General features: G+C 44.5%; 1 protein-coding gene across 15 annotated transcripts in view; it reads right to left on the bottom strand.

Moving 5' to 3' along the window:
* Positions 1 to 24,542, bottom strand: part of CIT (citron rho-interacting serine/threonine kinase) — a 164,661-nt gene that overhangs the window by 52,750 nt on the left and 87,369 nt on the right. For 12 of the 15 annotated variants that reach the window (XM_040443725.1, XM_040443729.1, XM_040443730.1 and 9 more), the window contains 7 exons: positions 22,862 to 23,002; positions 20,936 to 21,061; positions 17,473 to 17,568; positions 12,219 to 12,335; positions 11,119 to 11,228; positions 9,942 to 10,116; positions 5,815 to 6,012 (listed from right to left, as the gene is read on the bottom strand). In XM_040443725.1, the coding sequence (XP_040299659.1) occupies positions 5,815 to 6,012; positions 9,942 to 10,116; positions 11,119 to 11,228; positions 12,219 to 12,335; positions 17,473 to 17,568; positions 20,936 to 21,061; positions 22,862 to 23,002 (963 nt within the window). The remainder of the gene's footprint in view (positions 1 to 5,814; positions 6,013 to 9,941; positions 10,117 to 11,118; positions 11,229 to 12,218; positions 12,336 to 17,472; positions 17,569 to 20,935; positions 21,062 to 22,861; positions 23,003 to 24,542) is intronic. The other 3 variants (XM_040443733.1, XM_040443734.1, XM_040443735.1) reach the window with 1 other exon arrangement.

The raw sequence follows: 24,542 nt of genomic DNA, 5'->3' as shown, positions 1-24,542 counted from the left end.
ATGGTAAAGGAAGTCCTTCAGGCAAAAGGAAAATGAAAACCAGAAATATAAATCTACACAAAAGATTGAAGAGCACTTGGAAAATGTTTTGTTTTTAGGTTGTACAGACTCACAGATTCATAAAAAGTTATCATTTGCAATCAACTCTCCAGGGGTACCTGGGTGGCTCAGTTGGTTAAGCATCAGACGAGCTCAGGTCATGATCTCATGGTTCATGGGCTCAAGCCCCACATTGGGCTCTGTGCTGACAGCTCAGAGCCTGGAGCCTGCTTCGGATTCTGTGTCTCTCTCTCTCTCTCTGCCCCTCCTCCACTCACACTCTGTCTCTCTGTGTCTCTCAAAAATGAATAAACGTTAAAAAAAAAAAAAAAAAGAATCAACTCTCCACATAATTAGCCCACATTTTTATGGAAAACTTATCAGACTATTTTTATTCCCAAGAATCAATCTGCTTCAGGCCCAACAATCATACAAGAGAGTTACTGATTTAATGGGGCATGTATACCATTTATCCAAAGTGGGAACATGGTTCTACCACTGAAATCTCATCTGCTGTAAGCAGCAGCCTGGCCCCCAAAGACCATCCAACTCCCTCGAGTACATTTACTAATCATCAAGGACAAAAGGCATGGATTCTCCCGAGGAAGAATAAGGCCCTACGTTAACAAACCTAAGAGCATGAATGAGCAAATTTTTTTCTTTAAAGGACCAGGCAGTAAATATTTTTGGCTTTGAGAGCCATTCAGTCTCTCTCACAACTACTCAACTCTGATCTCATAGCAGAAAAACAGCCATACGCAATGTGAAAACAAGTGGGTATTCCAATAAAACCTTATTTACATAAAAGAGGAAGCATACTGAATTTGGCCCATTGGCTGTTGCCTGCCAACTCCTGATTTAAATGACTATTTGGTGTGAAATCTCTCAAAGACAGAAACGGGAAGCTGATAGTAGAGTGAACTCCTTCAAAACGAACTTCTTCAAAGCCTAAGCAGTGACCATGAAAAAACTCTCACTGGCCTTGACTTAGGAAGAGAGGCCCTATTCAACTTTTTTATTAATAGATTTTCCAAATAACACTACTCCTTTAAAAACGTGTTTAACTTCCCCCAATGTAGTCTGATATTTCAATCACTAATACTGTTTCATTTCCATTAAAATCTACCATTATGAGGCCTCTGGATCATTCTGACATATCAAATGGCAATCCTCTTTGAGGATCATCATGACTTGATTTATTACTGACTGTGAAATATAAACACAAAATGTAGAACTGATCCTATTATGACTGCTGGAGATTCTATAAGCATTTCACAATTATTGAACTGATCTGAGCAAGAAAATGTCAAGAAACATGTTTTATGTTTCTTTGAAATAAGTTGTAAAGCAAGCACACAACAAAAGTTCACACAATACTGTATATATAGATAAGAAAATATGTAAGACAATCTTTAGATTCTCTCAATGAAATATTTGAGTATTAATTGGATATCAGGTGCTACGGGGAATAAATATTTACATTCTTCAAAGGACCCTGAAGAGCTTTTGTTTATGTGGGTTATATTTATCTATATTTATCACTTAAGAAATTAAAATGGAGATTTTTTTTCAAACATTTACTCTTTCTTTTAAAATAGCATTGCTTTTAGGGGCGCCTGGGTGGCGCAGTCAGTTAAGCGTCCAACTTCAGCCAGGTCACGATCTCGCGGTCCGTGAGTTCGAGCCCCGCGTCGGGCTCTGGGCTGATGGCTCGGAGCCTGGAGCCTGTTTCCGATTCTGTGTCTCCCTCTCTCTCTGCCCCTCCCCCGTTCATGCTCTGTCTCTCTCTGTCCCAAAAATAAATAAACGTTGAAAAAAAAAATTTTTTTTTAATAAAATAGCATTGCTTTTGCACCACCAATGCAAATGTTAACTGAAAAATGCCAAATGAAATCTTAGTATTATTATGACAATAATATGAACTTGGGGAACCCCAAGGGATCCTCTGACCCCACTTTGAGAACTGCTGACCTAAGGGTTGGGGGGCAATCAGGAAGAATGCACAGGCTACAGCCTAAAGACTAGAGATGCACTCTTTTTTAGGAGTACTTAGGTCTTCACTGATTTAAAGAAAGTTACAAGAGGAAGAAAAAAAGAGAATTTAACGCAGTCTTGATGAGAGAAAAATTCCATGCAGAACTGGAGAAAGGAAACTAGTGTTTAGATGTCTGACCATCTTCTGGGGCCCATGGTCAGGATTCTAGAACACTCAGGCTTCCACACATGCCCCCAATTCTGTATCTTGCTTATCATGCCAGTGGCTTGCTTAATTAAATACAAGGATTGATATTTATGTGAAACAAATGAGAGTATGCAGACTCATGGTTTTAACAAACCAAAATGGATGACATTGGGATCCCATGATCACGCTATGCTGGATCACTCCTTTCATTATTGCCTCTAGCTTTGGACTCTTGATTATGCAGCATTAGTCATTTAACCAAATCAGTAGAAGAACGTGAGGACAGGGACACGAAGCGTGCATCGTGGAGTCAATGCTGATGTACACGGGGCCTACACCACGCCTTTCCCTGCATCCACATTCAGAATGGCACATCACGTCACGCATCTGTCTGCTCTAAAGTGTGCAAGAAACCTGTCAAGGAACATCAAATTCTCTTCCTCAGATGAAGGGATGGGGTCTTAAATATCAACTGGAGGTGGAAAATTCTCTCTTCCACCGAGAAGCATTGAAGCACCTTAAAAGCATGGCTTTTTGTTTAAATATGACTCTCCTGTCGGCCTCCACCTTGATTCGTTCTCAGCTTTTGATGGCCAGTGAATCTCCAAGCAAACTCAATTGACAGGATGGCTAAAGTTGGAGCGGGTAGCAAGAAAACACGAAGGAGACCGACAGTCGCTTCCCAGTGGGCCCCAAAGCACTTCTGCAGTGGAGGGAGTCAACGGTGCTGTGTTGCATCTAATCTGCTCCAGGGGCAGAAGCCAGAGTAACGGCTCCCTACCCCGGCCAGGAGATGGCTGCCTCTTAAAATTAAGCAACAATAGCCCATTTGACTATTCTCTTTTATTGGTGAAACAGCCTGCTATGAAGTTCGCAAATCTCCTAGACCATTTTAGGTCCAGCTGATTTAATTTGACTGATGCTTATGTGGGGGGCCTGAACTTGGGCCTGAACAATGAGACCGAGTCAGGGTACTGCATCTAGGGCCGTTTTCTCTTTCTTTCGGAAAATACATTCTTCAGAACAAATTCAACAAAGCCATTCAGGCAACGGCTGCATGGGGTCCATCACCACGTCCATGGGACATAATCGAAGGGAGCGGCAGGGGGAAGACCCATGGCCTCAAAACTGGACTGAGGCAAGTTGATATGGGGTTTGGATTCCTGCACAATAGGCTACAAACAGCTGTAAGGTATTTTTTCCCTGCCATCACTTTGAAAAAAAGCCCTATTTTCCAAGGCATCTTCATCTGCAAGGGTGGTAGAGCCCTAGTTTCTAGACTTAGGGAGGTTTGTTTCTTTACTTTTTTCATAAGATGCTCGGAGGCAGTGATCTCATCTGACTAAATTAAGTCGTGACTTGCTGCTGTGAAGGCTTCCAGCAGCCATTAGACACAGCACATTCCAACCAGCAGCAAGACGGGATTTAAAGACTAATTTCCCCACAGATAAACAGCAGTGACACATGCTCTATTTTATACCCTCCTCCTTCTGAATGGGCAGGATAAGATGCCACCACCCTCCCTCCCAATCCCAACAGAGCAGTGAGATAAATGTGTCCTTCTCCTCCCTCCAAAGTAAAAGGATTTGAGGACTTACAGGCCAATCCCCTGGGGAGAAAAGGCTAAAGACACAGCACTAGGCACATAGCGAGGATTCATTAAGTATGGATTAGATTACTGGTGTCTCCTCTTTCTTTCAGAGCGTGGGTGGTTCACACAGGGGGGACAATATTAATACACAATGCATTCAATATAACCGTGGTAAGATTTTAGGTGCCTCCTTTAGCAGCTAAAAAATGCTATCTGGCTGTCTCCCTCCTCATCTACCCAGTTCCAGAAAGCACATAAGTCTTCTTGGCACACAGTCTTTTATATTCATTTCATTCCTACCTCCATATTTTTCTTATATAGACTTATTTTCTCTATGCCTTTTCTTTCTTATTTTATCTTGTTATACTGTTTTATATCTTCCCAAACTGCTCTGAATCCATTTTGAAACAAGGCAGAGTATAAATAAAAAGATATCGTGACTGTTTTTTTTCGCCAAACCAAGTACTGAGGACACATGGCATATCACACAATGAGTGTTCTCATGGGGACAATAGAAATTAAGGTTGCAATCAATATCTGAACTTGGTGAAAGTCCTGGAAAATCTGGGACACACAAGTACTTCCTATGCAGGAATTAATCCGTATCCCCAGGATCCTGGAAACCCCCGTGTCCTAGACGGGTCTATAAGGAGCCTGGCACTGTCAGATCACGTTCCCAATCTGGTTCAGATAATGGGCTCCCCAAAGCCAACAACAGAATATAACTTCTAAGGATGAGATCGGTTTTTAAAAAGAAAAAGAAGTACACACATTACTTTCAAACAGGGTAAATCATAAGCAACAAATGTGCATGGCCATCTGTAGAAGTAACCCCACTCTAAGAGACGCTGAGATGTTCGCTGATGGAAATGGGGACAGCATCCAAGATGAATCAGAGTGAATAAGGTACCCACCGAGCCGAGCTACCTTATTTTAGAAAACACTAAAACCCAATCAGCTGCATTGTGCCCTGCCCACGGAAGAGGGTACCCTGACCAGCAGGCATGACTGTGCCTGTCCACTTGGCAAGTACACTATGTTACTACCACCGATGTACTTGCTTGGCTGATACTAGCCATTAAACGCCTTCGGCTTTCTGTGCCGAGTCCAGGTCCACCAAGCGGCCCTTCCAGGAGAAATGAGGTTTTTGAGAAGACTTCTCTGAAAGGGGAGAAAATGTGAAGATTAGCCACCCGGAGTATCCCAGGCAGCTCGGTGGTTCTTTTTTCCACTGGAAGTTGATACGCTGGCCTTTTATATGTAAGATTCTTGTCAGTTTTATCAGCCTGGGTCAGCCCCCATGAGAAGGATCAACTGTGGGAAATTGACCCAAAACGTCCTATTTTTAGACTTCCAGAAAGAACTAAGGTCTAAATCCAGCGTCACCCTCCCTTCTCCTCAAGTTCTACTTCCTAAGCACACTCTTCAGTTGAATAAACTAGTGTCTCACAATGAGCAGAGAGGCCAGGTCCCTCTTAGAGAAAGACTCTCATTCAGAAGAATCTTTTCCATCCAGAACATACGAGATGCGTACATAAGACTTGAAGAAGAATGTACAGCTTTTAAAAAAAAAAAAAAAAGTAACACAAATGAGGCTAACCAATACAAAAATAGAAATGTGGTAGAAAGACTACGATAAGGTAGAAGATTATTTTTCTTTTTTAACGATTAGTGAAACCTAAGTAGAAGATCCAGGAAAATGGACTTCGGCTCAAACTAAAATTTTAAATACAATGATGATTATTTTAAAAAGAGGGAAGACATACAAAGAGAAGAGGAACTTCTCAAGATACTAAGAAAAGGTCAGATGTTAACCAATTGATGCAGTATACCAATTCTCATGAGGGAGGAGCTTACGTAAGCCCGCTTTCTGCTCATTACGTATCTCTAAAGGATTGCTTTTTCTCTCTTGGGATTTCTATGAGGGAGCAGGTCTCCTCAGCACCATGCTCGTGCTGGCTGAGGCCTGGAGGAGCCTGAAGGTGCCCGTCCCCAGACCTACCGTGAGTGCCTGGATCTCTTCTTCTGCCTCCGCCGTCGTCTCCTCCAGCTCGGTCTTGGCCTGGCGAAGCTGGCTCTCCAGGGCCGCCCGGGCCGCCTGCAGGGCCGTCAGCTGGGACTCACGCTCTTGCAGGGAGAGTTGCAGCTCTGTGAGCTGACGCTTCAGCTCCAGTTTCTGCTCCTCGTGCTCTAGACTGACCTGAGAGGGGCAGAGAGAGAGAGACACACACACTCACGGTCAGTTGACCCTAACTACGGAGAACGCAACCGACTAGTCAAGCTAACTGACTGACCCTAACTAGCTGAGACGCAACTGGCCGTTCAACCTACATCTTGGTTGATTGATGTGGTCATGGATTCAAATTCTCAGCACTCAGCTGAGAGGGAGAAAATGCCATAAAATAGACCTGACTTCAGGAGTCTCAAAAATGACCAGAAGTAAGAACGTGTAAAAGAATAAATGTCTATACGAAGCATCCCTTAGTTCCAAATATTCAAAGGCTTGGGGAGGCTTCAGAAGAAAAAGCACACGGCAAGAGTCTCAAATGAAAAGTATGACAAATACTCTAATTAGAAAAGCACTTAAAGGGTGCTTGGGTGGCTCAGTCAGTTGAGCACCCAATTTCTAATTTTGGCTCAGGTCATGATCCCAGGGTTGTGGGATAGAGCCCTGCGTCGGGCTCCACGCTGAGCATGGAGCCTGCTTGAGATTCTCCCTTCCTCCCAATCTCTCTCTCTCTCTCTCATTCTCTCTCTCCCTGCACCCCCCCCCGCCCCTCTTCCCCACTCATGCTCTAAAATTAAAAAAAAATATTACAAAAAAAGCATTTAAAAGTAAATGGCTATAAATAACACCATATTGGTAACAAGGACACCTTTACAATTGGGATAAAAATGAAACAACCAGAATTGAATTCTGTTTATTTTAAATATTCCTGCTCTGATTTGTTCGCATTAGGTAACCTACATTAGGTCACATTGTGAGCTAATCATTCTTTCCTCCATCTGCCCATCTATCCTTCTATCGACTCAATGTTTCATTCATTCAAGAAGAGTTTACTCAGCAACTTCCACATAAAAAGGAATATGAAGAGGAAAGACAGTTTCTTCCTCTGAGTTGGAGGAGAAATGAAAACCAACCATTACCATATATGTGGTCAAGTGTAACGGTCAGAATATGTAGGGATGTCGTGGGCACACAGTGGTGAATAAAGAAGGTAACTCTGAGTGTACTTATTGAAGAATTTACAGGAGCCAAATGAGCAAACAGGAAAGAAAATTCCAAGCAGAGGAACCAAGACATCCAAAGGCATAAAGATGTGGGAGACCATGGCCTAATCTACTGACCTAACAAACACTGACAAGGTTGTCCTAGGGACCAGACCCTGTGTCAAACTTTGGGGACGTCAAGCAAATAAGTAAGAGGTGTCTGCTGCCCTCAGAAAGTTCACTGTCTAACTGGTTCTTCCAAGAGGTACACAACGTGATGATCTAGACAAAGAAGGCCAGGAGGACGCAAAGGAGATGTTCTATCCAGAGAAGGGTCCCTGGAAAAGGTGACACCCAACTCCCTTAAGGATGAAGAGAAGACTTATAAAAGATTAAGCCTACAGAGCCAACAAGATTTTGTGGTGCATTTGAGGTGGGGCAAGAGACACAGGACAGAGGGGAGTCGACAGTGACACCTGAGCTTCTGGGCAGGTGCTCTGCGCAGTGAGACCACTGCTACGCCAGAGAACACCAGGGAACATGAGAAGAGCCAGTCTGAGGAGAAAGGTAAGAAATTCGGTGTTGATGTGATGAACTTGGGCAGCGAGGGAGACATCCAGGTGGAGGTGTCTAACTAACCTCTACTGGGACAGTGGGTCAGAGACTCATGAGAAAGGTGTGGGCTGGCGATCTAGATCTGGGAGCCCTTAGTCAGTCAGTCAGCGGCAGCTGAAGCCAAGGCCGCGCTCTCCCGCTTGTGAAGATGGCGGCAACCTGATGGCACTGAACTCGGGGCTCACCCGCAAGGTGCCAGGCACTCCTTTAGCTCATCTCATCCCGTGACAACCCAGAGAGGGAGGCACTGCTTACTATCACCTCCACTTGACACACGAGCACGCTGTGGCGCTGACACGCTAAGTGGCTGAGCAAATGTCACACAGCTCAGCAATGGCGGGGCTGGCTTCGAACCCAGAAGTCCGCCTCAAGAGTCTGCTACTTGCTGTTTGTCTTATTAACACGCCAGCAGTCAGAGCAGGCAGTGACTCCACCGGCGGGCTGAAACATTCCCCCGAGACCACTTGGCAGAACCAAGGGAGGCAGGTGACAGCGAGTCATGTGGAGGTGGGTGAGCAGGACGCCATGCAAAGACAGGAGGAGTCCCCACCCCTGCCCCCCCCCACCAGGGCCCTGCACCTTCGCCACTCCACACATTTCGCTAGGGAAGACCTCACACTGCACACACAGGGCCGGGGAGGCCCAGGGCCCTCTAAGTTGGATTAAACTGGAGGCTGAGAGGCCTCTGTCCCCAAACTCAGTAGCAGCAGGCAGCACAGAGAAGGTGGACCAGCCTTGTTATGTTTAAAGCTAAGCTCCAGAACTCCCAGGGGGTGTGACAGCACTGAGCCTCCTATAAATGTTCTAGGTTGCCCCCACCTTCCTTGGGGGAGCTAGCTGGATCGATTCAAAAGGAAAAAAAAAAAAAAAAAAAAAAGCAGATTCAAGGGAAAAGAAAAAAGCAACTCGTTTTTTCTGGGGCATTTTAATTGCCCAGATGAGCGACAGAGGCAGGACAGGTGCCGCAGTAAGAGAGACGTTTGTGGAAAGGGAAGGCAAGACAGCCAGTGTTCCCACGCTCAAAGAAATCGGAGTTATTTACACTCACACTCTTAAGGCTGACACCACAGGGAAATGTTGTTAAACTTACTGAACAGTAAAAATATAGCCTGGATAATAAAACTTAAACCACCATCCAAGGCTTCTGGACAACCCAGAACCACCATTCTGGAAGTGTAAGAATCACCTGGAGACTGCTAAAAATGCAAATCCCAGCTCCCCCTGTCCCCCCACATCCTATTTCATTCAAAAAAAAAGCTAAGAGACCCAGGAATCTGCATTTCAAAAGACACACCAGATGATCCTAAAGGACCCATGTACACCTGGACCACCCTTGAAAAACACGAGACAATGCATTTTTTTTTGCCTGTCCTTTGGGGGACTGGCCTCATTCTCACACTGCAGTACAAAAAAAAACCCATGAGTATTCCCCAAGGTTAGTCCTCAGACCTCTGTCTGCTTAACAGCCTTTTCCTTAAGAGAGACCATCTGCTCCTTGAAGAATTCCATCACAACTACCCGAGACCTACGAGGCTCCGGGAACTGTGTCTCCTCTCCCAGCTGGGATGTCCTACTCCCAACGACCCCTCTCCTGCACTCCTCTGTCCAACCAGCCAACCCTGCCTACGAGCTGACAGCCCCCAAGATCAGAGATGGGGTCTGTCTTATCACCACTGCTGGCACATAGCAAGGCATTTAACAAATACACAGTGAGTACTGTTCCACGTGTAACTTCACAGCCTCAATCACCCTCAACGCGTCTACAACCAAATGTGCTGTATTTTCCTCCCCAAAACTTGGCTACGTTTCCCAGCTTCCTTATATCTCTGAAGTGAACCACCTTCCATCAAACCTAAGATTTAGATTTGTCTTTTCATCTTCCGCTGTCACTAGGAGACCGCTCCACTGCCATGAAGCCTCCCTACGTACCCGAGTGCTAAACTCCCAAGCGTGGCCTCAGTCAAGTACGTGACCCTCGTGACCCTTGCTAAATCAGGATAAGGGAGGAATCACTCTGCCCTCCCGGCTCCAGTTTGAAAAACACACCCATTGACATCATCCTCATGTGACCCTAGGGGGGGAGATCCATTATCATGGCCATCTGACAGCTGAGAGACCTGAAGCGCAGAGAGAACTGGGCTACCCAAGGTTACAAAACTCACAAGTGCAAGTGGGACTCTAACCCAGATCGGGGACGCATGACACCTCTCGTGTATATACTGACTGACTGACGCTTGACACCTGGCTGGGTTTGGAGCCCCACCCCCCAGCGAATCCTCCTGGGGGAGGGCCCCTCGCTCTCACCTCCCTCAGCCTCGTCTCCAGCTCCAGCAGCCGGTTCTTGTCGCTGTGGTCTTGGTGGCTGATTTTCTCCAGCTGCTCCTCCAGCTTTCGGTTCTGGGCCTCCAGTTTCCCTGCCTGTGTCTCCAGGTAGAACTTCTGCTGCCTGAGTTCTGAAATCATCTCTTCCTGGGCCTTCCTGGTGGGGGTGGTGGGAGGAGCCAAGCAAAATCACAGTCTTGTTAGAGGTGAGCACGTTCCCTCAGAAGGGGCACACAGAAACAGTAGCACGTCTCTGTAAGTGGGCATGGATGGTCATTGCCAGGTTAGCTTGGTCTGGACTCAGCCTCGTGTGCATGAGCCCAGTTTGGGGGGCTGGGGCCCATTCGGTCCTCACTGTTCAGAGGCCCTCATCTATTGGCTACAGGAAGGTCCCAGGGGCTGCAAGGGACACTAACATTTCCCTCCTATGGTAGACTTTTTTTTTTTAGTCTGTCTAGGAGCAGAAAGGGGCCGCTTTAGAGTACAAGACTGCCCCAAAACTCATGAAGGCAGGCCCTGGGGAAGAAAGGGCGATGAGGAGAAGGAAGGTACTCCTTCCGCTTGTCCACAGGACTTGCTCACCTCGCCACCAGACTGCTCCCAAGTATCAGAAACTAGAATGACTTAAAGACCAAAAAGTGGCCTACTAAGCCAGTTTAGGCGAAAATGGGAATGTTTTATATCTCTCAAGAGACGTATCTAAGGGGGGAACAAAATCCTGGAGATGCTAATTCTTTGGGGGAGAAGATTAAAATCAAAGTTCTCCTAGAACACGGGGAATCCTTACAAACCTCATGCCCCTGGGCCTGACTTACCAGCGGGACGGATGGCCCAACCAGGCTAATCATGGGAGGCAAGTCTGGGGAACAAAGACCACAGCTTTCCAAAAGCCACCTATTAATAGCCCTCATTAGAGAGAGCAAAGCACTCTGTAATCTGATGGCAATTTGAGGTATTTAAGAAAACCCAGCTCCAAAGAAAGGGCATGGCAGAATGACATGTAAAAGAAGGCAAAGTTACACAAGTATAACCAGGTCTGGGACAAACTACAGAAGTAATTAAATCTGCTCTGGCTTCATCAGACAGAAGAATGAAGTTTATGCCCCAGGAGAGAAGACCAATGTGTAATCATGCACGCAGGTAGAATGTGAATACTTACATGTTCCTCTGGGTAAAAAGACTGCTGTTTGCTGCAAGTTTATTGGCTTCTGAGAGTTCCACAATCCTCTGTTCCAGGGATCTGATCTTGGAATCCATAGCATTGATCATCTGAAACACAGGGCGGCCTTTGAAACCTCACACACAGACAGTTCTACCAGAATGAGATTAACTCAGGCCGTGGGGCCGGGTAAAAGGCTCCTCTGAAATGTAGGCGATCTGACCAGAGGTAACAAGGGAGGTGACTGGAATGTACCCTGAGGGTCACAGATCTTACTGCCCAGACAATGGCACTCAGTTTTCTCCAACAGAGATGACACATCCCCACACTACCTAAGCCGCCTGCATTAAAACCACATAGAAGGACCAACTTAGGAACCCGTCATTCTGTGAAAAAGCAGGCCTCATTAAACCCTGTGTCATCTGCATGGGCCCTGGGCCTGCCAGAGCCTCTAACTTGAACCTGCAAACTCATGTTTCTCATCGCCCATGGGGCTGTCGTTTTCTAAGCGATCCCTCCATACCCCGCCACCGTTGCCTAGATGCTCTACATCAAAGTTTTGCCAACTTAATAAATCGTAAGAATCAGGGAGGAGGAGGGGAAGGTGCTGGTTAAAAATACAACTTCCCAGGACCCTTCCTTAGAGACTCTGATGTGACAAGTCCCTGTGGGGTCTGAGGTCGCAGGTGGATTAACAAGCACCACAGGTGAACCTGAGGAGTGGAAGGTTTCTAAAACCCACGCCTACATGGGTTAGGAAGGAAAGGAGCAAATGCGTGTAGGAAGGAGGCACTTAAGGATGACCTAGGGCCACTGGGCGGTTTGTCAGGTGGCCTTGTGAAGGACAACGCTAATCATAGACCAGCGTGAGTCCTTCAAGAAGAGCATGAAAGGCAAAATGGGCCACCCTGAGCCACCACCCCTACTGCTTTTAGGAGAGGAAGGAGCTGCAGAGAACCTTCTGTGGGCAAGGAACTCCACAGGATTAAGCAGGAAGAATAATTCATCAGCTGGAACGGACTCCCCTTGCGTGTGTGTGATTCCAGGCATGTTTCAAAAACCCTCCTTTGAAAACTGGCTTTGTGATTCCTTATACCTACCGCCTTCTGCTCACTGAGAATTTTGCCCTTCTCGTGGGCCTCCTCTTCGTGTCTCTGCATCAGATTCTCCAGAGTCTCTTTATCGGCCAGGTCTTTCTTTATCTGGTTGTCCAACACCTATGAGAAACAAAAGAAATCAGTGTCCTGAGTAGCAAAGTTGAACAGGGTAGACTAACCAGGGGCACTCGGGAAAAGAAAGAGGAGGAATGAAGAGGCCAAGAAAGTTCTGGGGCAAAGAGGGAGACTGGGAGTTTGCTTATGAGCTGGGATGAGGGTAAGAAGTCAGATATGACCATCAAATGGCAAGTAATAGCAGACTTGAGCTAAGAACTTATTTTAAAATCAGCAGCCAGGGGTGCCTGGGTGGCTCAGTCAGTTGACAGCCCGACTTTGGCTCAGGCCATGATCTCACGCTTCGTGGGTTCGAGCCCCGCATGGGACTCTGTGCTGACAGCTCAGAGCCTGGAACCTGCTTTGGATTCTGTGTCTCCCTCTCTCTCTGCCCCTCCCCTGCTTGTGCTCTGTCTCTCTCTCAAAAATAAATAAACATTACCAAAAAAAATAAATAAAATCAGCAGCCAAAAAGACTCAAAAGAGGTATATCCTCAGTGGAAGGAGACTCCAAAATGAGAGAAAAAAGCTCTCTCCCCAGAGTTTACAATCTGCAGATATTACCTCAGGACAACTCTATCATAGTCAATGCACCAGTTTTAAGAACACTGCCTGCTCTTAATCTGTGCAGATTTAATCTAGATATCTCCAAGGCTGTGTACAGAAGGACACAAAGCTGAAAGCCGAGGGCGTCCATGTGACCAAGGCTGATGTTCAGAAAGAGACGCAGACAGGAGGATTCTGCCCACCGATAAAGTAGGTGGAGAGTCAATAGTTTGAAAAGACAACATAAAAGAGAGAGAGGAAAAAAAAGCCTCTTTCCTCCGTTCTTTCCTCTGATCCAGCTGGGAGTTGGTGGGGGGGAAGGCACTGGAAAGAGAAACCTTTTCTCAGGGGAAGAGGAATCATGTGTTCTCAGGGCCGAGAATGCCACTGCAAGCACCTACTGTTCCCAAGAGGAAAAAATAAAACAGTAACGGTGTCACCATCTACCAGCTTGATCTAATGTTCCGCGAGGCACACACAGCCCGACCAGTTGCCAAAACAACAAGTGAGAAAGAAAGAAAAAGGAAGACGACGTCACATAACTTGCCCGAGCCTTTGACCACTGCCCTGTATTTCTCAACACAGAGAATCCACTCTGCCTTTTCTGAATGACACCAACTGCTTCTGATATTGAGAAGAAGCTGAAAGAATTGGGGTCACAGAGGGGATTGAAATCGGCCTTTCCCACAATGTCTATTGTGAAGGGACCTTCGTAGCTCATGGGATGTCGTCCCTAAAAAGAGCCAGTCAGCAGGGACAGGGTTCGCATGATACAGAAAGGAAAGAACAGATTTCAAAGAGGGCTTTAAACTAGAACCAACTGATGAAAAAAATAGAATGAGAGTTTGTGGAGAAGAACAAAAGGTGGAGGACAGGTCAAGGGAGGAGGGGAGCAGCTCAACAGGATAAGTGGCCCGTTCTCTAGGATGGCGGGGTGTGATTCTAAAATTACGAACAAGAAAAGGACAGAATCTAGGGTATGATCAGAATTATGACTAAAATGGCCTTAGAGAGGCTGGAAACAGGAAGCACAAAGCAGAGCAGGCTAAAAAGAAATGGTTTCATAAAGAGTCCCAGTAGGGAAGACAGAAGAAAACAAGTCTTTCCATAACATTCCCCAGGATCCATCAAACAAAGTTCTTCCCATCTAGAAGGCTGTGGAGACCACACAGTATCTGGACCAGGTATGCTCCTGGTTATCAGGTGCTAAAGCAACGAAGCACATTTGCAGGATGACTCTGCTCAGAATAAAACCTCAACTCTGCACCGTGATGGATACCAATGAGAGGTATAGAGGAACAGGCCTCGATCAAGAACTCACGCACCTCGGCTCTGATAGGGTTAAACTGGCAGAAAGAACAAGAGGAAAGATGCATGGGGGGGAAGGGGGAAGCAAGGAACTTGAAATAGGAGAACCACTGTAGACATTTATAGCAATTTAAGACAGAACATGGCTTTTGGACAGGAAGGTCAATATACTCACCCAAATTACAGAATTAATTTTTTTTACGTGTATTTATTTGAGAGGGCGAGAACGTGTGCATGTGCAGGCCGGGGTGGGACAGAGAGAGTTGAGAGAAAGAGAGAGAGAGAGAATCTCAAGCAGACTCCACATTTAGCACAGAGCCCGATGTGGGGCTCGAACCCACAAACCGTGAGATCATGACCTGAGCCAATATCAAGAGTCAGACACTTAACCGACTGAGCCACCCAGGCAGCCCCAGAATGAATTTTAAGAATGGTTATTTTCATCGTGCACAGGTGTTAGTGGACTACATTCTCACAATTTTCTGGAAGTTGGTTTATTCCAAAGGTAAAAGTTGGGAAGCCTGTAAGAACGCAAACCAAAAGGACTGGTATATAAAGTTTAAAATACACTGAGTAGGGGGTCATACTACAACACATTGAGGTTACTTCTGGGTTAATTTTCTGTATTAAAAAAAATTTTTTTAATGTTTGTTTATTTTTGAGAGGGAGAGAGACAGAGCATGAGCAGAGGAGGGGCAGATAGAGGGGGAGACACAGAATCCAAAGCAGGCTCCAAGCTCTGACTGTCAGCACAGAGCCTGATGCAAGGCTCAAACTCACAGACCACGAGTTCATGACCTGAGCTGAAGTCGGATGCTTAACCGACTAAGCTACCCAGGCACCCCTCTGTATTTTTTTTTTTAATTAAAAATAACCAAAAGTGGGGCGCCTGGGTGGCTCAGTCGGTTAAGCATCCGACTTCAGCTCAGGTCACGATCTTGCAGTATGTGAGTTCGAGCCCCGCGTCGGGCTCTGTGCTGACTGCTCAGAGCCTGGAGCCTGTTTCAGATTCTGATCAGATCCCTCTCTCTCTGCCCCTCCCCCGTTCATGCTCTGTCTCTCTCTGTCTCAAAAATAAATAAACGTTAAAAAAAAAATTTTTTTTAATTAAAAAAAACAAAACAAAACAAAACAAAAAAAACAAAAGTAACACCAGGGGTAAAAAAAAAAAAAAAAAAGGGGGGGGGGGCAGGGGGATGACCAGGGTGGTGATGATGCTGATACTGCGTGGGCATGTACATGTTTGGTTCTCCAAAAAAGGAACAGAAAAGACCAACCGAATCAATAACAGGATCATCAAAAAATTAAAAGCCTCCTTTAATTGTCTGATTTGGAAGCAGAAGAGGCAATATTTGAGATGTAATGACCAATGCCTGATTCTCAGGAACACAAAAACTGAGTTAAAGACTTTGTCCAAAAACATAATGAAAATGTGATGTGCTTTTAAAAGGAAACAGATAACCTCGTGTTTTTTCTGATCAGTGAATTAATAATAATTGAATTGAAATAATAATTTCAATAATTGAAATAATAACTGAATTTAACAGCTCTTCTATGGAAAATGATTTAAAATACTAGATAAAATACAGAAAACATTTTCCCCAAAGTTGGCAAGAGAGTAAGAAACTAGATACTAAAATCCTAAGTGAAAGCAGAAACCTGGAGAGTTAAGAAGGACACAAGCTGTTTTTAACTTGAGGCATTTGCTGAACCAAATAAACTTGAGCTTCATTTTTAATAGCTTCAAAGAGTAAGAAGATAGAGAAATCTGAGCCCAGAACCACTCCCAAAGGGGGCACACATCTGCATTCAAAGTCTCAAAGAATTCTCATTAATAATTTTCGAAGGAAAATGAGCAGCTGACCAAGCACACAAGAAGACAGGCACCATGAGAAACAACGAAGAAAAACAGTGGAGCAGAAACAGACCTTCAGACAGAACAGATATTGGAATTATCAGATAAAGAACATAAAAAACTATGCTAATGTGTTTAAAGAAACAGAAGACAAGCTTTAAACTGAATGTAGGGAATAGAAAATTATTGTCTTAAATAATCTAGTAAACTTGCAAAAGAGCCAAATAAAATGTTTAGAAACCAAAAATACAGTAACTGAAATTTAAAACTCACTGGTAGGTTTAACAGCAGATTTGACAGGTAAGAATTAGTAAACTAGAAAATCAGCCAGAACTTACCCACAATGTGCACCAAAAGAGAAAGAAATGGAAAATATGAAAAAAGTTAGAGGTGATGCCTACTCAAATTCCCAAAAAGGAAGAAGGAAGGAGAAGAGACAATATGGGAGATATAGTGACCAATGATTTTCCAGAATTGATAAAAGATAGGGGCACCTGGGTGGCTCAGTCAGTTAAGCATCCAACTTCGGCTCGGGTCATGATCTCACGGTTCATGTGTTCAAGCCCTGGGTCCAGCTCTGTGCTGACAGCTCAACGCCTGGAGCCTGCTTCAGATTCTGTGTCTCCCTGTCTCTTTCTGTCCCTCCGCCACTTGCACTCTGCCTCTGTCTCTCTCAAAACTAAACATTAAAAAAATTTTGTTAAATTTAAAAGATACCAATATATTTAAAAGTCCTGTTTATCTCAAGCAAGATAAATAATAAATCTGCATTTAGATGCATCACCCTAAAAACTTTAGAAAACAAAAGACAGAGCAAAATTTTAAAACCAGCCAAAGAAAAAAGATCAACATTTTCAAAGCAAGCAACAGTTAGACTGACAGCTGACTTCTCATTAGCAATAATAGAAGCCAAAAGTCGATGGAATGTTATTTTCAAAGGATGTGCTAAGAAATCACTGCCAACGCAGAATTCTGTCCCCAGTCAAAACACCTTTCAAGAATGAGGATGATACAAAGATTCCTTCAGACACACAGAACAGAGAACTTGTCACCAGCAGGTCTTCACTCAAGAAAGTCATCTGGGATATACTTTAAACAAAAGGAAAATGATCAGGTCTGAGATGCAGGAAGGAAATTAAAAGCAAAGATGGTGAGTCTGTGGCTAAATCTAAATTATCATGGACCAAATGATAGTGGGGTGAAAATATGTTAAAGACAGAACTGAGACTAATAACAAAATTTTTTAAAAAATTGTTTTTGAACATTGCATATCAAGACCCCCACATGGGTAACACCCCGAAACCACCCACCATGGCCTGAGGACAGCATTCACCCCAAACAGTCCTCTAGTCTAGCAAGAAGTGACCCAAAGTGCCCAGGAAGCTATGTCGTGCCATAGGAAGAATGCTGGGGGAGATAAGAAAGTGTCTTTACTTTAATTTTTTCTTCGTAGTGCTGTTCTTTCTGTTTCAGGTGCACCTCTAGGTGCTGGGCTGAGACCTGGGCCTCGCGGTGCTTCTCCTCCAGCTCCTGGACACAAAAGAACAGGCGGTCAGGTGTGCAAAGGGGAAGACATAGCTCATGTGTGTAGACATTCACAGGAAACATGACTCTGGCACCGGTACCACAAGCAACAGGCACGTGTTCCTTCCTTACTAGCCCTAAGGCTCTTGGGAAGGAAACCACCACCCATCCTTGGCCCTGGGTTTTCCAGGTCCAAGTAATCACACACATACACACATAGCTGGTGGGCTGGGATCAGAACTCTGTCGTGTGACAGGTCAGACAAACAAAGGCAGCTCTTCACCTGTGCACAGAGAAATGACAGTCACAAGGCAACATTTGAGAGTTTAGTGCAGCACAAAGCCCCTGACCACTGTCTTGAGCCTCAGGCCATTTTCACTGTCCCTTAAATGAGAAAAGTATCTTTAATTTCTTTTAACTTCCAAATTGCGTTTTTATGAGAAAAAATATTTTATATTTTCCTGATTATCAACGTGACTGCTCAAGAGCCCTAGCTGTGAAGAAAACTAATGTTACAGTTCAAACACTTGGAAGTTGGAATGATTTTTTTTCGTTTTTTTAACTGGCGTGTGCAGAATGTGACTGTCTGGGGACATTCACATCATATCAGGTTTATAGGATACAGAGCTAATGGAAACAGTAGAACATAAAATACACTGATAATAATGATGTAAATATGTATGCATATATATTAAAGACGGGAAGAGAATTTGGAGGAATATAAATAGTTTGGATTCCATGTTCCCTTCATTCTAAGATTTCTGCTTTTAAACAAAATTGTAATTCATTTGAAAATTATACCAATTCACTTGCTAATGTATCATAAACTGATTCTTACAAAAGGTGGCATTCAATCCACTGAAACACTCTGCAAACTGCAGATATCTGCATCTACATTAATTCTTGTGAATCTGGACCCATTAGTTAATTACTAATATCAAAAGTTATCACTCCAAGTTTTCATCTCTTCACATTGTTTTGAAATTTTTCCTTGAAGTGGAAGTAATTATGAGCATTCTGAAGAATGGGGAAATTATACAGGATGTGCCCATAAAATGGGGAAAAAATACTTTCAGATTCACATGCACATAAAATGTTACTGATTAAGCTTTTGAAATTCTAAAGTCTACAGCACTGACTTTGCTTCGGGGGCCAGTAAAGTGTTCAATTTTAAGAGCAGGTGCACAAGATCTATTGCAATGCAACAGATGTGATCTTGAGAAGTTGAATGTAAACAGGATCTTAATTAATAAAAACATACTTTAAGGGCTTTATGTGCAATAAAGGATCTCCTGCAATGACTTCTTCCATTTAAGCAAAAGATTTTGCTGTCATGAGAACCCCAATTACCTGTTGTGAAAAGTCTTATCAGAATAGCAAATATTTTAAAGCAATTGACATTTGGGGATCTGTTTCCAAGCACCATCATTATATAACAGTATTAAGGACCTCCTTTGCCCATGTCCTGGATATTTCACAGCCTGTCAGCACATGGTTCTTGAGCAACAGGCACTTTCCGATAAATGAAGGCACAACCACAAAGGTGCTTGGGCAGGTGGCAAGATACCCTTGAACAAAGAAATGTTTTGCTCTTTCTTTATGTTAGGAATCACTTGATAATCATCTTTTCTTAGTTTCAGTCCTCCTAAGACAGCACAGGAACGGAAAGCAGAATCTAAAAATAGGTCAAATGCTCAGATACCTGAACCTGAGAACTTTTAACACCCAGTTTCTGATCTATGTATGGATGGGAGTTTACAACACAGAATCCAAAAGTCCAGAGAAGTCTATGCTCCTACATTTTAATTGCAAGTGAATCTTTGGAAAAGTAGATATCCTAAATCTGACTTCTTGGTGGTTTGGCATTTTTTGTTGTTGTTGTCATTTTTTTAAAATGTTAACTTTGCTTATACATATAAGATCAGACTCTTTGGTCCTGCTATGCAAACACTGTTGTTCACTGCTACATTTCCAGCTCCTAGAACAGTGCTTGGCACATAGTAGAAGCTCATTAAATATTTGTTGAATGAATGAATGAACACATCGCCATTAAACAGAGAAACACTTTGCAACCACAAGAGACTTAACCACTTTGTTTGCACCAAGCAAGGGATAGAGTGGTGGGATCTTGGTGGGATCTAATTTTACTCACGATAAAATTCACACACTTGACAATCGCCAAGAGAAACTCTGATGAGGGAACAAGAGAACAGAAAGGGCAGACTAACGGTCACATTTGCCTCTGTGTGCAGACGTATATACGAAGACTGTGTGTCAAAGCAAAACAATTTAACCAATCTCTCTTTCACCTGTTTGCTCAAGAGCATCCGTATCTTCGTGCATATATGCAAACATAGACAGGCAAAGTTTTGAAGGGCTTGGGAGGTAGTTTTGGTATTAAGGGCAGGCCTGTAAGTTGGCCATTCTTGAGTTCATTTGGCTGCAGGTGACTCAATTCCCAGAAGTGATGCAGAGATGACAGAGAGAGGTGCAGGGCCCTGCTCACCGCCTCGCCTCCTTATGGCAGAAAGGAACAGTCACCCACCCCAGAGGGTCCCCTAGGGGCAGGGGGAAGGGACCATGAACAGACTCCATGTCATCACTAAGACTCCCAAACGGGGCACACGTTCCTGGCTTGGGGACTGAGATCCAAGGACAGTCCTTTCAAAAAGTTCACCTGCCTGGGACAAAACTTCAACACATCTGCAAGTACTCCCAGAGCCAGGCTTCCTTGATGAAGTTAATCTGGTCACCAGAGCCGAAAACAGAATCATGATGATTTACAAACCTAAAAAAAGACCTGCTACATCTAAGGAAATTAAGGAGGGGGGCGGGGAACAATCCTAATAACGGAATGTGGCAGAGAGAGTGAGTGGGTGAACACGGATCTATGACAAATACTACTCTGAGAAAAACAACCCTGCGTGACTAATTTCTTTCTTCTCCAAAAGCAAAAATCTGGGCTTTGGTCTTAAAGGTCTAAATCCCTGCTGTTTTGTTTTGTTTTTTTTTTAAGTTGGCCTCGCAAAGTTAACAGCCATACAAAACTCTGCTGATGGTGGTACGTAAATGCTCCCGTAAAAACGTTTAACGGAAATGACAGAGGATGCGCGTTCGTGTTTTTAAAATGTCAGGCAGTAGCAAACAGAGCAGAAAAGTAATAATTACGGATCTGTTACCGGTGCTGAAATGTCCGACATTTCGTTATTCGTGCTATCCTAGGAATGTGGCAGACACTGAAACCACTTCTCTCCATTCGCCTACTCGGAGATACCTCCCCTGTTGACGGCAGGCCGTTCTTCTTTTCACCCCCTTCCCTCTGCAACCTCTAACCTGTTGGTCTTTTAACTTTTCAGCTTTTGTTCCTGCTCACCAGAATTTTATCAGCCATCTGCTGGATCTGTTGGGATTTTGTCTGGATGTCATCCTTCAGTCTGTTTTCTCTACGCTCCATGGTCTCTAGCCTCTTTACCTTGTTCTCCAGAGAATGGCGGCGTTCCTGTAGATCATGAATCAATCAGAGAGTTTTAATGGAGTAACCGCTATGGGCATAGCGCCTGCACCGAGGGAGAGCGGCCTCGAGAAGCATACGCGCAAGGCAGGAAGAGAAGTCTCGGGTATCCGAAGCAACAGTGAGAAAAAATAAGATTTCTAGAATCCAAGTACTCGGTTGTGTGGGTTACAAGAGTGCATTCATTCATTCAAATATTTACCAAGCACCTACTATCTGCAAAGTATCACACTAGGCATCACGGAAAATACGGAGGCGAAGCCGACATAATTCCTGCCCTTGGAAAAGATAAGACAAACACAAAGAAACATAATATAGGTTAAGACGGGGAAGGGCCATACAGAAAATAGGTACAGAGTGCTGTGGGAGGTTGCAGGCAGGAGAGAGGCCTTTTCACCGAAAGCTGAAGGGAGAAGTCACAGAGATGTGAGCTTTGGAGGGCGGAGGGTGGGAGGTGAGGGTGGAAGGCCCTTCGGATGAAGGCAGATGCATTAGCAGAAATACGGAGGGGTAGGCAGCCAATTTAGGCTGAGGCGAAGCCTCCCATGGCTCAGCATAAGATGCTTTAGGGGACAGAGTAGCAGAAAAGCTGAAAGGGGGCACTTGTGAGTCAAATGGTTCAGAGTCTCATGTACCAAGCTGAGGGGTGCACACAGGGCATAGAGAAGCTCTAAAAGCTTTGGGATGGGGCAGGGGGTGCTGATGAGCCTTGTGTGGAGGCCCATGAGTCTTATATCATATGAGCCAGCTGGGGGGAAGGGAAGATGGGGAGCGGAGGGCCAAGAAATTACTTAGTGTGCTCATCTAAGGGAAAGAAGGCCTGGACCACGAGGAGGCCCACAGAAATGGCAAGCAGGGGTGAAGGGGAGGTGCGGGGGGAGACAGCGTGGCTGGATTTATAGGACTGAGTGGCTCACTGAATGGCAGGGGGGCAAGGAGAAGTCAACGATGTCAAAGTTTCAAGCCAGGGGGTGACCAGATAAATGACAGTGGCCCTGGCTGGCATGAGGAGATTAAGAAGGGAGCCCCACTCGTGGGGGAAGATACTGAGTTCATTCTAGAGTTGATGCACCAGCCGGCACCGAGGCAGGGAAAGCAGAGGGCCCAGCAACGGGGTGGGGGGATGGTTAAATCAATTCTGATCTGTTCTGTGGAACCATCACCGAGGAGGCGGCGGCGGCGGGGAGGCGGAGTGAAGGGCAAGTGTTACTTTTTATTCTATATTCTTCAGTACTGTTCAAATTTTTTACAACAAGATGATACTCATGTGTTCCCTGTATAATTATTTCAAAGATTTCAACAACAACAACAACAACAACAAAGAATTCGAGGGAGAGAAGAGGCCCAAAATCTAGGCCTGCGGGCCATCGACACACGGGTAACAGGCGAAGCCTTGAAAAATAATGTTATTAACACCATGGGGAAGAGGCAAGGAAAAACAAGGGTGCAGAGGGAAGAAAACTCAGGATGGAATTACACTTCATCTACTGAACACAAATCCTCGCAGCATAGTGAGGTCCGAGGAAAACAGAAAGGCAAAGCTTTTAGCAGAACATCTTTCTACCTGAAGCTGCTGTGACCCATCTCTTTTTCCCTTTTGGGGAAAACATTGCCACTCCTCTCAAGCTTCAAAGGATTTGCAGAAGGGAAAGTGGTTTGGCCAGACATAAGCAAGAGGTGGTTCTGCAGTGTCTTTCCCTCCGCACGGCCCAAAGCTGGTCAGCAGCTCACAGGCGGCCACACCGGGACCCAGGCTCAGTCCACCGTGGGCTGAGGTCCCCTGCTCACCTCGGCCTCCACCAGCTTCTTTTTTATGCCTTCAGAGGAGTCCTCACGGTTCTGCAGCTTCTCCAGCTCACGCTCGGCTCGCTCCTTTGCCTGGCGGATATTCTGCAGCAGCTCAGTGGCCTCTGTGCTGGCTTTTACAGCCTGTCCGGAGAGGAGGGACAGGAGACAGATGGCCAGACTTACTCGCATGAAAAGATGGTGACAATCTCCTCAACAAGAAAAGTCAGGTAATGCGAAGTATATATGTATCATATCCATTTTCAAAACCTGTAAACATTCACTTGATTCTGTATTTTTGTCTATGCCCAAGCGCACATCACTGAATTTGGAATGCATCTTACAGTTAAAATGGACAGCAATTTTTCCTTCTTGGGGTGCACAGATAAAGGTGTATCTGATGATCATTTGTACCTTAGCTTCAGTGCAACGTAGTAAATATAAACAAAAAGGGTCTAGTGGACTTATCTGCCCAGGTGTTAATGCCTCACAGCATTAATTTTTACCTTACTTAATTATCTCCTTTGCTAATTAGGGATTTTTTTTTTTACTACTTTTATAAGAAAACAAAATAAAAACTATACTTTAAACTTTTTTTTTCAAATAAATACCTGCCAAAGATATAACAGCCATAGATGCACTGGTAATTCATAAATCTGTGCTTGAAAGAAAAAAACAGCTAAACCTTTGGAAGTTAATTTTCATTTGGGTCTTAACTATACTGTAGCTCTTATAGCATCAGAGCAAAGATCTGAGCATAAGAAACCAATAGTCTCACACTTACCTGCTTTGAAATATGATTTCTAAAAAGCAAAAACTGCAAAGAAAACTTGAACACTAGCACCATCCAATATGGGAGTCCCTGAGCACTTACAATGTGGTTGGTGTGACTGGAAAATTGATTTTCAGTTTTACTTATGTTTTAATTCATTTAAAAGCTGAAACAGTGTAAATATTTTAGTATTGACACATGCAGCAATGATATTTTGGATATATCAGATTAAATAAACTGTATCATTCAAATAACTTCATCTGTTTCTTTTTGTCTTTTTAATGTGGTTACTAGAAAATTTAAAACTACACCAGGAGCTGACATGTGTGGTTGGCATCACACTTGTAGTGTAGAACACAGTTCTAGACGGAAACATGAATCCTCATACAAACTTCTAGCTGAAAGAGGATGGGAGAGGCTTTCATTACTGAGCTCAAGGATAGGTAAGAAGGGGCAGATTAAGGGAGAAAGAAAATGTGGTCTATCCACACAGTGGAATATCACACAGCCTTTATTTATTTTTAAGTTTATTTATTTGTTTTTGAGAGAGAGACAGAGTGCAAGCTGGTAAGGGGCAGAGAGAGAGGGAGACACAGAATCCGAAGCAGGCTCCAGGCTCCGAGCTGTCGGCACAGAGCCCAACCCATTAACCGTGAGATCATGACCAGAGCCGAAGTCGGATGCCCAACCAGCTGAGCCACCCAGGCACCACACATAGCCTTTCAAAAGAAGGAAATCCTGGGGCGCCTGGGTGGCTCAGTCGGAGAAGCGTCCCAATCTTGATTTCGGCTCAGGTCATGATCTCACGCTTCCTGAGATCAAGCCCCATGTCAGGCTCTGCACTGGCAGTGTGGAACCTGCTTGAGATTCTCTCTCTCTCTCTCTCTCTCTCTCTCTCTCTCTCTCTCTCTC

This window comes from Herpailurus yagouaroundi, unplaced genomic scaffold (assembly GCF_014898765.1).
Source record: "Herpailurus yagouaroundi ecotype Mexico unplaced genomic scaffold, PumYag 191, whole genome shotgun sequence".
In the NCBI taxonomy this organism is placed as follows: Eukaryota; Metazoa; Chordata; class Mammalia; order Carnivora; family Felidae; genus Herpailurus; species Herpailurus yagouaroundi.
The sequence above is the reverse complement of the archived record's forward strand: the minus strand, read 5'-3'. Positions and strand labels throughout refer to the sequence as shown.